Source organism: Oryx dammah, unplaced genomic scaffold (assembly GCF_014754425.2).
Source record: "Oryx dammah isolate SB20612 unplaced genomic scaffold, SCBI_Odam_1.1 HiC_scaffold_18, whole genome shotgun sequence".
Classification (NCBI taxonomy): Eukaryota; Metazoa; Chordata; class Mammalia; order Artiodactyla; family Bovidae; genus Oryx; species Oryx dammah.
In genome coordinates, this window is record NW_024070202.1 from 94,278,124 (window position 1) to 94,292,850 (window position 14,727).

Sequence of the window (14,727 nt, forward strand, 5' to 3'; positions counted from 1 at the left end):
CTTAATTTGAAACCTGAGGGTTTTCAGAGTAGGAACTATGGACCAGTACAGAGACTGAGAGAGAAGAACGGAGTGATGGAAACACGATGTGCTCTCTTCTCGGCCCGGCCTGACAAACTGGTGTCTGCGTCCTGCGGAGAGCAAATGTTGGCAACAGCTGCAGCGGCCGCTTCATGCTGATCCCTATTCAGACAGGCCCAGACATGTCTCAGTCCCAGCAATGGACACAGCTTGGGTGCCCCAGCTGCACAGACTTGCAATCAGCCCTGCAAACAGGAGCTGAAGTAGCTGGTGGCAGACGTGCCTCTGAGGCAGGCACCCCGCCGCCCTGCCTTGACCCAGCCTTGGTGTGTTTTGTAGCGGTGGTTTGGTTTAGTCGCTGAGTCGTGTGGGACTCTTGAGACACCATGGACTGTAGCCGGCCAGGCTCCTCTGTCCATGGAATTCTCTAGGCAAGAATACTTCGGTGGGTTGCCAGCGCATACCTCTAAATCCACTTTTTTTTTTTTTTTTTTTGGTGGTGGTGTGTGTGGAGCGGGGGAGGGAGGGGGGCGTGGGGAGGGATGTGTGTGTACCATTCCCATTATGTGCTCTTCTGCTAGTGAGGGCAAAAGGCTTTCTGGCTGGCTAGTTCACCTCGAGCTGGGCTGAGGCAAACCATAGGCCGAGCAGTACCATCTTGCTTGAAGCACGAAACTGGAAATAGCCGGCTCTGCTGCGGCAAAATGGCTTCCCCTTTCCCAGCCACTGCGGATGTCCGGTGACTCATCATCGCTTAGCTTCGATTCCAGCGTCCCCAGCCCCACAGCATCTGCCGCGCAGCCCTCTCCATTCCCGCAAGCAGGGACTGGAAATGGAGGAGAGAGAAAAGTCACTTAATGATTATTTGCAAATATGTTTCTGCATCTTAAACCATTTCAGATTTCCCAAGAAGTGGGTAACCTCGGTTGCTGAGCACCCTAGTCTAGGGAGCAAACTGAACACTGGCTATTCTTTTAAAAAAAACCGGCCCATGAACATGCTTCAAGGTACACGGGTGCAGCGCTGATTTTTTTCTTCCCGATGCTTCTAGAATCCTGCTCCTCCCAGGCGAGCTGTCAGTCCCAGCTTCGCCCGCAGAGCTGTTTTTCCCCTCGCCGCTCCCCCTCCCCAACCGGTCCTTGCTGGTTTTGAGTATTCACCTCCTTACTACCCCCGCCCCCCTCGCTTTTCTTTTCTCTTAACTGCGCAAGCTGACGCAGGTCTGCAGGAGTGAATTAATGCTCTCCTCTTGATAGATTTGCTCTCAGGGAAACAGGGGCGTATGCGCCAATAGGAACAGAGGAAGGAGGAGGTGGCGTGGGACCCAGGGTGAGGAGAGCTGGGAAGGTGGTGTGGGCCCCCGCGTGAGCGGGGGATGCGTGAGGTAGTGCGGATCCCGAGGGTTAGGGAGGATGGGAGGAGGAATTCTGTAATTAATCAAGGTAGCAGTTCTGTACCTTGGGGTGTTGTTTTTTTTTGTTGTTGTTCCTTTTTTTTTTTCTTTCAACCAGGAGTTTAAGAAAGAAGAAAGAAAAGCCCCAAGTACTTGCCCGAGCCGCAGTTAAAACCAAAAGAGTTCTTCCCATGATGCGGGATGACGGGCAACTAAATGGCAAAGGCAACTGCCCAAAAATGGAGGCATTTTTTAGGTGCGAGCTGGAAAAGGTTATGGTTTTACTCCAACCTGTAAGCGCTGGCAAGTCTCAGTGCTGATAATTTTAAGCTTTTTCACCTTGCCTTTAAAAAGAGTGAAAATTATTTCCTAGAAAGAGTTCGTTAAGAAAAAAAAAAAAAAAGATAATGTCACAACTCCCTGCTAAATTTGGGAACATTATGGCTGAGAACCAACGGACTCACTGGGACAGATGGATATCTCCAGAGCAGTTCTCAGAAAGCAGGCCTCGGAGGAGTGCTTTGCCTACTCTATGACTCCGTGACACATTTGCTCATATTTACTACCTTCTTTTCTTTCTGTTTCCTTTTCCCGGTTTCTCCTACAACGGGATCAAGAAACCCCAGATTCTCTTCCCCGCTTGAACTTTCCAGGCCTTTTCTTCTCCCGGATGGTTCCTTGGTTCATGCTTGAAAATATTGTTTCCGGAAGTTTCCCATTTTTTTGCATTTGACCCCTTCTTCAGAGGAAAAAGCGCAAAACATTTTAAACTAAAACTTCCAAAGCGCGTGAAAAGTTATTTTTAGCAAGGATTTGCATTTCTCATTTACCTTATCTGTGATGTTTAGAACGCTGCACGAAGACAGAAGTTGATAGTGCAAAAATAATCTTTTCCTCCCCATTTACTGATCCAATTGGCAAAGCCACTGTTCCAAATAAAACTGAGCCACTTAGATCATAAAATTTAAACTCTGGAAAGCACCTCCGGAGCTTACCATCCTGGTTTTATGAAGGTCTCGAAAGCATTTTTATTACAAAAATAATACAATCATTGCAAAAAATGTAGAATAGAGAAAAAATGAAAAACATCCCTATTTTACTAATTCTACAATTATGGGATTGTTAACCATTAACATTTTGTTGTGTATCTATTTCTTTTTCTCTTTTCCAGATCCCCTTTTCCTCCTGTATTTGTATGTTGTACGTATATATATACATACACATGAGCTAGCCTTTTACAAATGGCACTTACTATTTGATAATCTATTTTTAAAAATTTAAAACATACGATGAACATATTTCCATGTCATCATGTTTCCCACAATGATTTTTTACGAACATCAAAGGATGTTCCTCTTGTTAGCTAGAATTTAAGTTTACATTAAAGGAAGGGGACCAAAAACAAAAACAAAACCCACTTTAAATGGAAAGTTAATCGACAGCACCACTGTCTACACCTCCTTCTCCTCAACCACATCAAGTACAGGAAGAGGAACAGACAAGGGTTCTGCAGCAGTGAAGCCATTCCCATTTCCATGCTCCTTTTTCAGCTCAGCACGGGAGGGAGGACATACACGGGATCCAAGCCTGGATCCAAGCCTGCCAGTGAGTTACACAAGCTACTGTGCTGTGGACTGCAAATAAGGTAATTTTGCCCCCAATCCCCCGATTATTATGTCTTTCTGGGGTCAGGCCCCGCCTAAACTCAAAGCAATATCTGTGGTCCTAACAGCTAACACTGTCATCCCAACCTCCTCTCTTGTCACAAGGCAGGAAATAGACCTATTCAAACCTAATTTGATATTGCCCCACCCAGCACCCTAGCATGCACCCCAGTCTTCCTCTGGCCTGCTGGCCACCATGTGCTCTGTTAAAAGATCAAGCTAGAAGAGATTAAGAGGGTGGGTCGGATTTCAGCCTAAGAACAGACTAGAGAAAATTGCTTTGCTGCATGGAGTTCGGAGGGCTATGGCACAGTGTACTAGAAATGTATATAATCACAAAAGGAGCTCAGATAGAAAATGTAAATAGGAGCTATAAGAGTTTACTTTGACCTGCAAATCTGAAGTGGAACTTGTTAAGGGTTTTCAGGTTGTTCTGAAAATTTTCCAAGTCTGATTTAAAGTTAGGGTGTAGTGATACCTCTCTTCCACATGTTCATTGACATTGGAGTCAGGACACCGTGCTGGGTGTGACCTACTGTGGTATTTCTTAAGTAGTTCAAAAATGACATGCTATAAATCAGAATGTTAATTCATGAGCAAAGGAAATCAATCCATATCAGATCATTCAAGCATGTGCAACCACGTGCATACTGGCTGATACATTTTCCCCTTCAATTAAAATTCGGTTACCTTTAGGGTATTATGAAATGGATATTTAACAGTTGAATAATAATGCCTTAGGATGGCTGAGCACAGGAAATGAATAAATTTTAATCCAGCAGAAACTTCAACTCTACTGCAATTGATCACAAGTAGAAATGTAATTCCCCAAATGGAATTTAACCGGTTCTCTGGATCTTTAGAAAAGTCTGCATATTTTAGTAATCTGATGTTGGTTGTGAGTACTTTGGGGAAGCTATAGTCTGTGTGGTGATTAAGAAAACTAGGAAACTGAAAAAATTTCTTTGGTTCACAGATCCCCTATAAGCTGCATACACCATTCCCCAGCATTGCAAAATGCCTCACCAAAATTAATTGGAAGAATTCTGCTTTTAAGAGAGAATGGATAAGTGATATCTGATTTTTATTTAATATAAGTAAATTATTCTGACTGGAAGTAGAAGTATCGACTTTGGCACATAAAGTATGTTAACTGGAGATGGGCTGTAGTCCTGGAAGACTCTCACTGACCTTTAGTGATAGTTCATGTTTGGAAAAAACACATTGCCTTAATAGTCTCTTCTCTGTTCCCTGGTGAAAGGGGAGTATGAGATTGACATATATGTTGTTGTCTCTGCTCAGATTGCCTCTGATTAGGGAAATGATCCATTCATCACTTTGATTGGATATGATGGATATCTTCCTGTTTCGGGTCACCAACCCCAATGGCTATGTGTTCTCTCAAAGTAAGCTTGACTTTTTCTCTTCAACAAGAATCTAAAGAGATGTGTAGGAACTTCAAAACAAAATAAAAGTGATCTTTCTGTTTCTGACTTACTCTAAACAAAATGCCTTATCTCTTAGTTGTGGCCCAGAAATGAGGCATATAGTGATATTTATAATCATTTCTTTTCCTAGCACATGCTATCTTTCCGTATTGCCTGAATCAGAGCCCATTTCAGCTGTTAGGCTGGGCTATTAGAGTTCAGTGTTCACTGTGAGTCACCTAGGAGATTTGTTCCAATTGTCTCTGCTTTTTTGTGGTAGGATTGATAGAAAAGAGGAGGCGGATGTTACCTGCTGACAATTAGATTGCTGTAAGGATTTACGTAGGCAGTACAATGCATCTGGCATTTTACTTAAAATCTGTAGAAATCCTCTGTAATATCACAAAAAGGAGTTTTGTAGTTTTTCTTTTAAAATCTCATTACAGAACACCATTATGGCAACTGTGACCCACGTATATTAAAAATGAATCAGAGCTTCAGGTTTATTTTTGGAGAGAGCCAACTACCATAGTGTTTTTCAATGCGTGTTCAAAAGGAACTTGTACAAATACTAGTACTCATCTCATGAGAATAAAGGGTTCCACAGTCAAGTTTGAGAAATACAGTCCACGGTGTCCCTCTTTTGGCACTTCATTAAAAACTTTAAAGCATTTTTAAAAAAACAAAAAAACACCTTTAGGAGCTCTGAAGTAAATTAGCCAGTTTAACCCTATATTTTCCCAAAATGTTCTATCACAAAACCCTTGTTCTCTCCCCACCTTTTTTCTTTTTAATTTTTGTTTTCTGTTGCTCTTGTTTTTTGTTACTGTATTGTTAACATTTGTGGGACTATAGTTCTACAGAACATGGTTAGAGGCAGGTATTCATTTGAGGAGATGGAGAGATTATTTACTTCTTGCATCAGTGAGACAGCCGTGGCTGAGCAGCTCCAAGCAGAACCCTGTGTGAAGACTACTGGTCACTCTATCGGCAAAGGAGGACATCAGTGCAGTTCCAACGGGCCTTCCAGGGAGGAAACGAGAGCAATGAACAGAATTCTAAAGGAACCTTCTCATCAGACTGAACAGCCATCTTTTTTTTTTTTTTCTGTGTTGTCTTTCCATTGTATTTAAAAGATTTGTATGTGGGGGAAGATCCGGTGGAAGGTATCTGGAAACCTCTGTGTTGGTGCTGATTCAAACCAGAACTTAGACTTGGGTTTGGAGGTTGAGCACAGGGGCTTGCCTCTGGGGATGGTCAGATGTTGTCTGATAGACAACAGCTAGCTATTTGCATGGCTCTGCATTGCTGTCAGCCTGCTTAGCCCATTCAGGATTGAAGCTATTTAAAAATCTATCTGAAGGAAAAAAAAACCACTTCACTAAGTTCTGTTCACAGACTCGCAGTGCTGTCACTGAGTTTGAGGAGCATTTAATATAGTTTTGTCTCACATCTTGGTTTTCACATAAGCTGTATCCCAGCTCAGCTTCTGATCTTCCAGAGCAAAGACTTTGTATGCTGGCAGGAAGGCTCAGGCAGCCCTGAACCAACCACTAGAGGGGGTTGGGATCTAAAAGAGGAGAAGCACTACATCATCCATGGATGCTTCGAGAAGGAAAACTAAAATGAAGTACAAATCAAAATAGATTCAAAGAGAAAATACTCACTTCCTACTCTGCCTTTGTTGACCTGCAGCTCTGATTTTTGAGGGTCTAATGCCGAAAGGCTGATTGAGGGGGGGCTTCTTTTTGCTTTCAGGCACCAGTTAAAACCCCTTATGTTTCTCTAATCACAGTTAAGCTGAGTTTGGTTTTTCCTCATTAGATGTAATAGTGCAGTTAGAAATAGTGTTCCTAACACCTGACACAGTGTCTGGCACATAGAAAGCAATCAATAAATACTTGTAAGACACATGAATTAATGAGAATCATTGAACCAAGAAAGGATACCCTAAGGAGCTGTGACAGGATATGGATGAGTGGTAACTTCATTCATTACTTTTACCAATTTTTTCTTTTCTTTTCTCTCCTTTTTTTTTTTTTTAAAGTGTCAGAAATAAAAATATCAAAGCATCAGATCCAAAATGTTGAACGATGTCCAGCAATTCAAAGTCAGACTTTTTCCTGGGATGTTGTTCTTATTAAATATTCTCAAAATGAGATGATAGGTTGCATATATACTTTGTCCATATTGATTAGAGATCCTGGGGAGTCCCAGCCTCCACCTGTCCCCTCAAAGTTTCTCTAACCCTGGCCAGGCCACAGTGGGCCCACTTCAGTGGTCATAAGTAACTGCTGTAGCTGAGAAAGTGAGGCCAAAGGTAGCTTTGCTGTCGACGGTGGCTGTGATTTCCTTACCACAGAAAGGGTTTCAGAGGTTCTTTGCATTTGTGAGTTTGTGACTTAGAAGTACAGATGCATAGAATCTTCTACTCTTGGGCTCTAAGAATTGGAAGAAATCCCAGAAAATGAGCTTGCTCAACCCCCACCCGATGCAGGAATTCCATCTATAATGTTAAATCTAGCTTTTCTTCCAACAACGCCCACAGAGGGGAGATGATTTAACTTGCTCTTTCTGCCATATAGAGGAACCATGTTTTTAAAGAGGAGAGATATGTCCAGATTCTCTTAAGTTAGGTTTTCTGACTGTGCCTTTAGGTAGTATCTCAATTTAATACCATGACAATCTTGCTCTGATTTCCAGAGGAGGAACGGAGTGGTGCATGGTAACTGCCTCTATACACTGTCCTCTTAAAGCTCACTGTTCTCACTTGGCTTCTTCCACATCCTATCTGAACCTGGAGCCAGCAACAACTCTTGGCTCCGACTCATACCATGGACCCAGTGCCAACTCTGAAGTTGAAGTGAAATCCATAGTGGACTTCATCGAGTCATGGGAAAGTCAAGGGCTTCATTACCTTCCACAGCTACTCACAGCTGCTGATGTTCCCCTTTGAGTATACGTGTGCCAAGTCACATAACTTTGACGAGCTGTTAAGTTTCTGAAACTTCATTTCAGCTTGGAAACAAACATCCATGGTGTGGACAGGTTAAGTTTCAGTCATAAAGATAGGTATTGAGATCTGGGTGGACTAGTGACAGGTTACAAAGATGAATGAAACATAATATGTCCAACCTCTGAGAAGACTGTGACTTAGGCAAAGATTTAAAACACTGGTTATGGACTTTCCGTTTCAAGTAGATTGTTGTCAGCAGCTAGCAGAAATGGAATAGATTATTCCAATTCAGGCATATCTTTTATCTCATAGTTGTATTTCAGTTCTGTTATGCAATTTTCAGGGTTTGATAGTGAATGTTACCACTCAACATTGAATCAGGGAAAAAAGAATGTCAGGGTTGAAAGTCAAAGGTACTTTTAGTAGCTCTGTGCATGTGCTAAGTCGCTTCAGTCATGTCCATCTCTTTGTGACCCTATAGACTGTAACCAGCCAGGCACCTCTGTCCAGTATTCTCCAGAATACTGGAGTAGGTTGCCATGCCCTCCTTCAAGGGATCTTCCTGACTCAACTCAGGGATAGAACCCGAGTTTTTTATGTCTCCTGCCTTGGCAGGTGGATTCTTTACAACTAGAGTCACGTGGGAAGCCCTTTAGTAACTCTAGATATCCTTAAATTATCCAAACCTGGTGTTTTCATCTCTACCAAATAGTCCTCCAGCCCATAATTGGATCACTCCCTGTCTCTAAGGCAGCCTATTCCATGTTGGGAAGATTAGATTGTTTGAATTCTGTCTTATAGTGAGCTCAAACCCTCTGCTTATGTTTTTCATGTATCAGCCTTGGTTTACTGTCTTGCTCCAGAGAGCAAGCTTATTTCCCTTCAGAGACAAATTCATTAATTACTTAAAGATTAGTAGACTGCTTCTGCTAGGTTTTTCCTTATCCTAACTAAGTACCCTGGTCCCTTCAAGCTCTCAAGAATATGGTTCTAACTCCCCTCACCCTTCTGGTTGCTATCTCATGAATGTCCTTTGGTTTGTCTCTATTCTTCAAGGGCAGCTCCCGGAAGTGAATGAAGAACTTGTGGATGTTAACAAGCACAGAGCAGAGCATAACCATAACTGCCCTCATCCAGCTTAGGGGATGGGTTGAGGGTCATATTCGTTTTTTGGCAGTGGTGTCATGCCATTGACTCATGCTGGGCTCACTGACAGCTGAAACCCCCAGGGTCTCTGAGGATTCCGCCCAGCCAGGTTTTCCCCATCTGGTAATTGTACAGTTGTTTTCCTGAATCCAAGTTCAAGACCTTGAATTATCCCTAGAAAGGACAGTAAAGCCTCCGTCAGTCAAAATTGGAACCCTCAAATAATGGAAAATACTTTGTTGAGCTTTACTTCTTGGAAAAAGAGACAATCATAGGGAAATAAGCCAATGTAAGGATCACCAATTTAATGGACATAAACTTGGGCAAACTCTGAGATGGTGAGGGACAGGGAAGCGTGGCGTGCTGCAGTTCATGGGGTTGCAGAGAGTCAGACAAGACTTGGCAACTGAACATCAACAACAGGGATTGAGTTAAAAAGAAAAAAACCCCAACTTCCAGGGTACATCCTTAGGTCAGTACACATTCTCTTTAGCCCCTTACTCCCACTCTCTTTCCTCCCATACTCCTGACTGAGGAAAGCTGGTGGCACAATAATGATTCTGGTGTATTTATTGCAAACACCTGGATGATCAAATAAACAATGAGGGTCTATTGCACTTTCAGAGTCAAAAGACGTAAACTTGTGCTCACTTCCCAGTGAAAATGATTGAAACAAAAACAATGTTATGCTTAATTAACCAGAGTCCAATTCATCAGACTGTCCCTTTTACATTCTGCTATTGGGCTTCTGTTTTGCCAAGAAACAAGCACTATTCACCCAATTTTACCTGGTTCCCTCACTCTAGAGTGATGTGCCCCAAAGGCAGCGCAAACTCTAGCAAGCCTGAACAGCTCCAAATACAAAGTGCAACCTATGTCCTCAGTCAAATGTAGATATCTCGAGAAATCTGTATGCAGGTCAGGAAGCAACAGTTAGAACTGGATATAGAACAATAGACTGGTTCCAAATAGGAAAAAGAGTACGTCAAGGCTGTATATTGTCACCCTGCTTGTTTAACTTATATGCAGAGTACATCATGAGAAACGCTGGACTGGAAGAAGCACAAGCTGGAATCAAGATTGCCGGGAGAAATATCAGTAACCTCAGATATGCAGATGACACCACCCTTATGGCAGAAAGTGAAGAGGAACTAAAAAGCCTCTTGATGAAAGTGAAAGAGGAGAGAGAGTGAAAAAGTTGGCTTAAAGCTCAACATTCAGAAAACGAAGATCATGGCGTCTGGTCCCATCACTTCATGGGAAATAGATGGGGAAACAGTGGAAACAGTGTCAGACTTTATTTTGGGGGGCTCCAAAATCACTGCAGATGGTGACTGCAGCCATGAAATTAAAAGACGCTTACTCCTTGGAAGAAAAGTTATGACCAACCCAGATAGTATATTCAAAAGCAGAGACATTACTTCGCCAACAAAGGTCCGTCTAGTCAAGGCTATGGTTTTTCCAGTAGTCATGTATGGATGTGAGAGTTGGACTGTGAAGAAAGCTGAGCACCAAAGAATTGATGCTTTTGAACTGTGGTGTTGGAGAAGACTCTTGAGAGACCCTTGGACTGCAAGGAAATCCAACTAGTCCATTCTGAAGGAGATCAGCCCTGGGATTTCTTTGGAAGGAATGATGCTAAAGCTGAAACTCCAGTACTTTGGCCACCTCATGCAAAGATTTGACTCATTGGAAAAGACTCTGATGCTGGGAGGGATTGGGGGCAGCAGGAGAAGGGGACAACAGAGGATGAGATGGCTGGATGGCATCACTGACTCGATGGAGGTGAGTCTGAGTGAACTCCGGGAGTTGGTGATGGACAGGGAGACCTGGCGTGCTGCGATTCGTGGGGTTGCAAAGAGTCGGACACAACTGAGTGACTGAACTGAACTGAACAGAATGTGTCTTTGCCTACTAAGCTAGCAGGCACCATGTAATTTATGATAAAAGCCTTTAAATGCACTGATATAAAATCGAATAGACCTTAAAAGTACATGAAACCCAGCCTTACCCAATATTCTTCTGTGAGGCTAGATCTCTTCCAGGAGATAGTTACTCTGTATTTAGAGCAAAGGTCTATGTTTCTTGCTGGTTACCCTGTATTTAAAGCAAAGTTCTGGGTTTCCTGCTAGTTACCCTGATCAATGCAAAGAAATAGAGGAAAATAATAGAATGGGAAAGACTAGAGATCTCTTCAAGAAAATTAGAGATACCAAGGGAATATTTTATACAAAGATGGGCTCAATAAAAGACGGAAATGGTATGGACCTAACAGAAGCAGAAGATATTAAGAAGAGGTGGCAAGAACACACAGAAGAACTGTACAAAAAGATCTTCATGACTTAGATAATCACGATGGTGTGATCTCTCACCTAGAGCCAGACATCCTGGAATGTGAAGTCAAGTGGGCCTTAGAAAGCATCACTACGAACAAAGCTAGTGGAGGTGATGGAATTACAGTTGAGCTATTTCAAATCCTGAAAGATGATGCTGTGAAAGTGCTGCACTCAATATGCCAGCAAATTTGGAAAACTCAGCAGTAGCCATGGGACTGGGAAAGGTCAGTTTTCATTCCAATCCCAAAGAAAGATAATGCCAAAGAGTGCTCAAACTACCACACAATTGCACTCGTCTCACACGCTAGTAAGTGAAGTCACTCAGTCGTGTCTGACTCTTTGTGACCCCATGGACTGTAGCCCACCAGGCTCCTCTGTCCATGGGGTTCTCCAGGCACGAATACTGGAGTGGGTTCCCATTTCCTTCTCCAGGGGATCTTCCCAACCCAGGGATTGAACCTGGGTCTCCCGAATTGCAGGCAAACACTTTATCCTCTGAGCCACCAGAGAAGGGTTTCAGTTCACTTCAGTCACTCAGTCGTGTCCCACTCTTTGCGACCCCATGAATAGCAGCACGCCAGGTCTCCCTGTCCATCACCAACTCCCGGAGTTCACTCAGACTCACGTCCATTGAGTCAGTGATGCCATCCAGCTATCTCATCCTCTGTTGTCCCCTTCTCCTGCCCCCAATCCCTCCCAGCATCAGAGTCTTTTCCAATGAGTCAACTCTTCGCATGAGGTGGCCAAAGTACTGGAGTTTCAGCTTTAGCATCATTCCTTCCAAAGAAATCCCAGGGCTGATCTCCTTCAGAATGGACTGGTTGGATCTCCTTGCAGTCCAAGGGACTCTCAGGAGTCTTCTCCAACACCACACTTCAAAAGCATCAATTCTTTGGTGCTCAGCTTTCTTCACAGTCCAACTCTCACATCCATACATGACCACTGGAAAAACCATAGCCTTGACTAGACAGACCTTAGTCGGCAAAGTAATGTCTCTGCTTTTGAATATGCTATCTAGGTTGGTCATAACTTTTCTTCCAAGGAGTAGAAGGGTTTACATGCTACTAAAGTAAACTCAAAATTCTCCAAGCCAGGCTTCAGCAATACGTGAACTGTGAACTTCCAGATGTTCAAGCTGGTTTTAGAAAAGGCAGAGGAACCAGAGATCAAATTGCCAACATCCACTGCATCATGGAGAAAGCAAGAGAGTTCCAGAAAAACATCTATTTCTGCTTTATTGACTATGCCAAAGCCTTTGACTGTGTGGATCACAAGAAACTGTGGAAAATTCTGAGAGAGATGGGAATACCAGACCACCTGACCTGCTCTTGAGAAATCTGTATGCAGGTCAGGAAGCAACAGTTAGAACTGGACATGGAACAACAGACTGGTTCCAAATAGGAAAAGGAGTACATTAAGGCTGTACATTGTCACTCTACTTATTTAACTGATATGCAGAGTACATCATGAGAAACGCTGGGCTGGAAGAAGCACAAGCTGGAATCAAGATTGCCAGGAGAAATATCAGTAACCTCAGATATGCAGATGACACCACTCTTATGGCAGAAAGTGAAGAAGAACCAAAGAGCCTCCTGATGAAAGTGAAAGAGGAGAGTGAAAAAGTTGGTTTAAAGTTCAACATTCATAAAACTAAGATCGTGGCATCTGATCCCATCACTTCATGGCAAATAGATGGGGAAGCTGTGGAAACAGTGGCTGACTTTATTTTTCTGGGCTCTAAAATCACTGTAGATGGTGATTGAAGCCATGAAATTAAAAGACGCTTACTCCTTGGAAGGAAAGTTATGACCAACCTAGACAGCATATTAAAAAGCAGAGACATTAATTTGCCAACAGCAGTCCGTCTAGTTAAGACTATGGTTTTTTCCATTGGTCATGTGTGGATGTGAGATTTGGACTATAAAGAAAGCTGAGCGCCGAAGAATTGATGCTTTTGAACTGTGGTGTTGGAGAAGACTCTTTTTTTTTTTTTAAATTATTTATTTTTTATTTTACTGGAGAAGACTCTTGAGAGTCCCTTGGACTGCAAGGAGATCCAACCAGTCCATCCTAAAGGAGATCAGTCCTGGGTGTTCATTGGAAGGACTAATGTTGAAGCTGAAACTCCCATACTTTGGCCACCTCATGCAAAGAGCTGACTCATTTGAAAAGACCCTGATGCTGGAAAAGGTTGAGGGCAGGAGGAGAAGGGATGAGAGGATGAGATAGTTGGATGGCATCACCGACTCAATGGACATGGGATTGGGTGGACTCCGGGAGTTGTCCGGGATGGATGGGGAGGCCTGGCGTGCTGCGGTTCATGGGGTCGCAAAGAGTCCAATGTGACTGAGTGACTAAACTGAACTGAGCTGACCCTGTATTTAGAGCAAAGTTCTGGGTTTCCTGCTAGTTGCCCTGAATTTAGAGCAAAGTTCTAGGTTTCCTGTTAGTTACCCTGTATTTAGAGCAAAGTTCTGGGTTTCCTGCTAGTTACCCTGTATTTAGAGCAAAGTTCTGTGTTTCCTGCTCTGTTTGTCATGATTCTTATGGCTCACTCTCATTATGTGGTATCCCCTTGCCTGAGAATGGGCATTGATCAAGACTTGGTCCTAAATGATCACTTTTTATTAGTTACACATGGCTTGGCTAAAAGAGGCTCACACCCTAAATAAACCCATGGACTGTTTAGGGACAGAATGGCTGTGGCTCTTTAAGAGCACACAGAGATTTCAGTGGAAAGACTGTTGCAGCCATTTGTCCATGAAGAGTTAGGCGAAACAGAGGAGGACAAGTCAGGAATAATAACAGTGGCAGGAATAGAGCTTGGGAGCTTGCTGTTAGACTTTCTGAGGCCAGTGCGGATGGAAGGGAAACATTTAGAGGGTAAAATCAAAAGGCTTCTGTCATTTATTAGAAGTGGAGTGTTTCTCACTGATGGTCACTGAATGGTGCCATTAACTGAGGGAGATATCCAGGAAGGTGAAGGAGGGGTGAGGTTGGAAAGATAATGAGTTCGACTTTGGATTATTGAGATTGAGATAATGGTGGTGTTTTTCAGGTGGTGATGTCCTATAAGTGTTGGGCTGTGTGGCTCTGGGATTCTGCAGAGAGACTTAGAGATAGTTAACATAGATAGGGCAGTTGGAACAGGAAAATAAGGAGACCATTTGAAGTAGGAAAAGCCCTGGGCAGCGGATGGGAGGGAGATGTTAGGCAGCGGAAGGGGTTTGCAATGAGGGAGGGCAACAGGGGGCTTCCCTGATAGCTCGGTAGGTAAAGAATCTGCCTGCGATGCAGGAGACTTGGGTTCGATCCCTGGGTTGGGAAGATCCCCTGGAGAAGGAAATGGCAACCCAGTCCAGAACTGAAAAAGCTCACTTAAAACTCAGCATTCAAAAAACTAAGATCAGGGCATCCGGTCCCATCAGTTCAGTTCAGTCGCTCAGTCATGTCTGACTCTTTGCGACCCCGTGAATTGCAGCACGCCAGGTCTCCCTGTCCATCACCAACTCCCAGAGTTCACTCAAACTCACGTCCATCGAGTCGGTGGTGCCATCCAATCATCTCATCCTCTGTCGTCCCCTTTTCCTCCTGCTCCCAATCCCTCCCAGCATCAGAGTCTTTTCCAATGAGTCAACTCTTCTCATGAGGTGGCCAAAGTATTGGAGTTTCAGCTTTAGCATCATTCCCTCCAAAGAACACCCAGGGCTGATCTTCAGAATGGACTGCTTGGATCTCCTTGCAGTCCAAGGGACTCTCAAGAGTCTTCTCCAACACCACAGTT

The 14,727-nt window shown here is 43.4% G+C and overlaps 1 protein-coding gene across 3 annotated transcripts in view; it reads left to right on the top strand.

Annotated features, from left to right (window-relative positions):
• Window positions 1–215: 215 nt before the first annotated feature.
• The window catches only part of LOC120877350 (carboxypeptidase A5), a 93,589-nt gene continuing 79,077 nt past the window's right edge, over window positions 216–14,727 (top strand). The window contains exons 1-2 of one of the 3 annotated variants that reach the window (XM_040259636.1): window positions 216–466; window positions 2,965–3,059. Coding sequence is in view for 1 of the 3 variants with exons in the window: in XM_040259635.1 (XP_040115569.1) it covers window positions 2,950–3,059 (110 nt within the window). In the remaining 2 variants the exon portion in view is untranslated. Of the gene's footprint in view, window positions 467–2,582; window positions 3,060–14,727 lie in introns of those variants that run through there. The other 2 variants (XR_005724316.1, XM_040259635.1) reach the window with 2 other exon arrangements.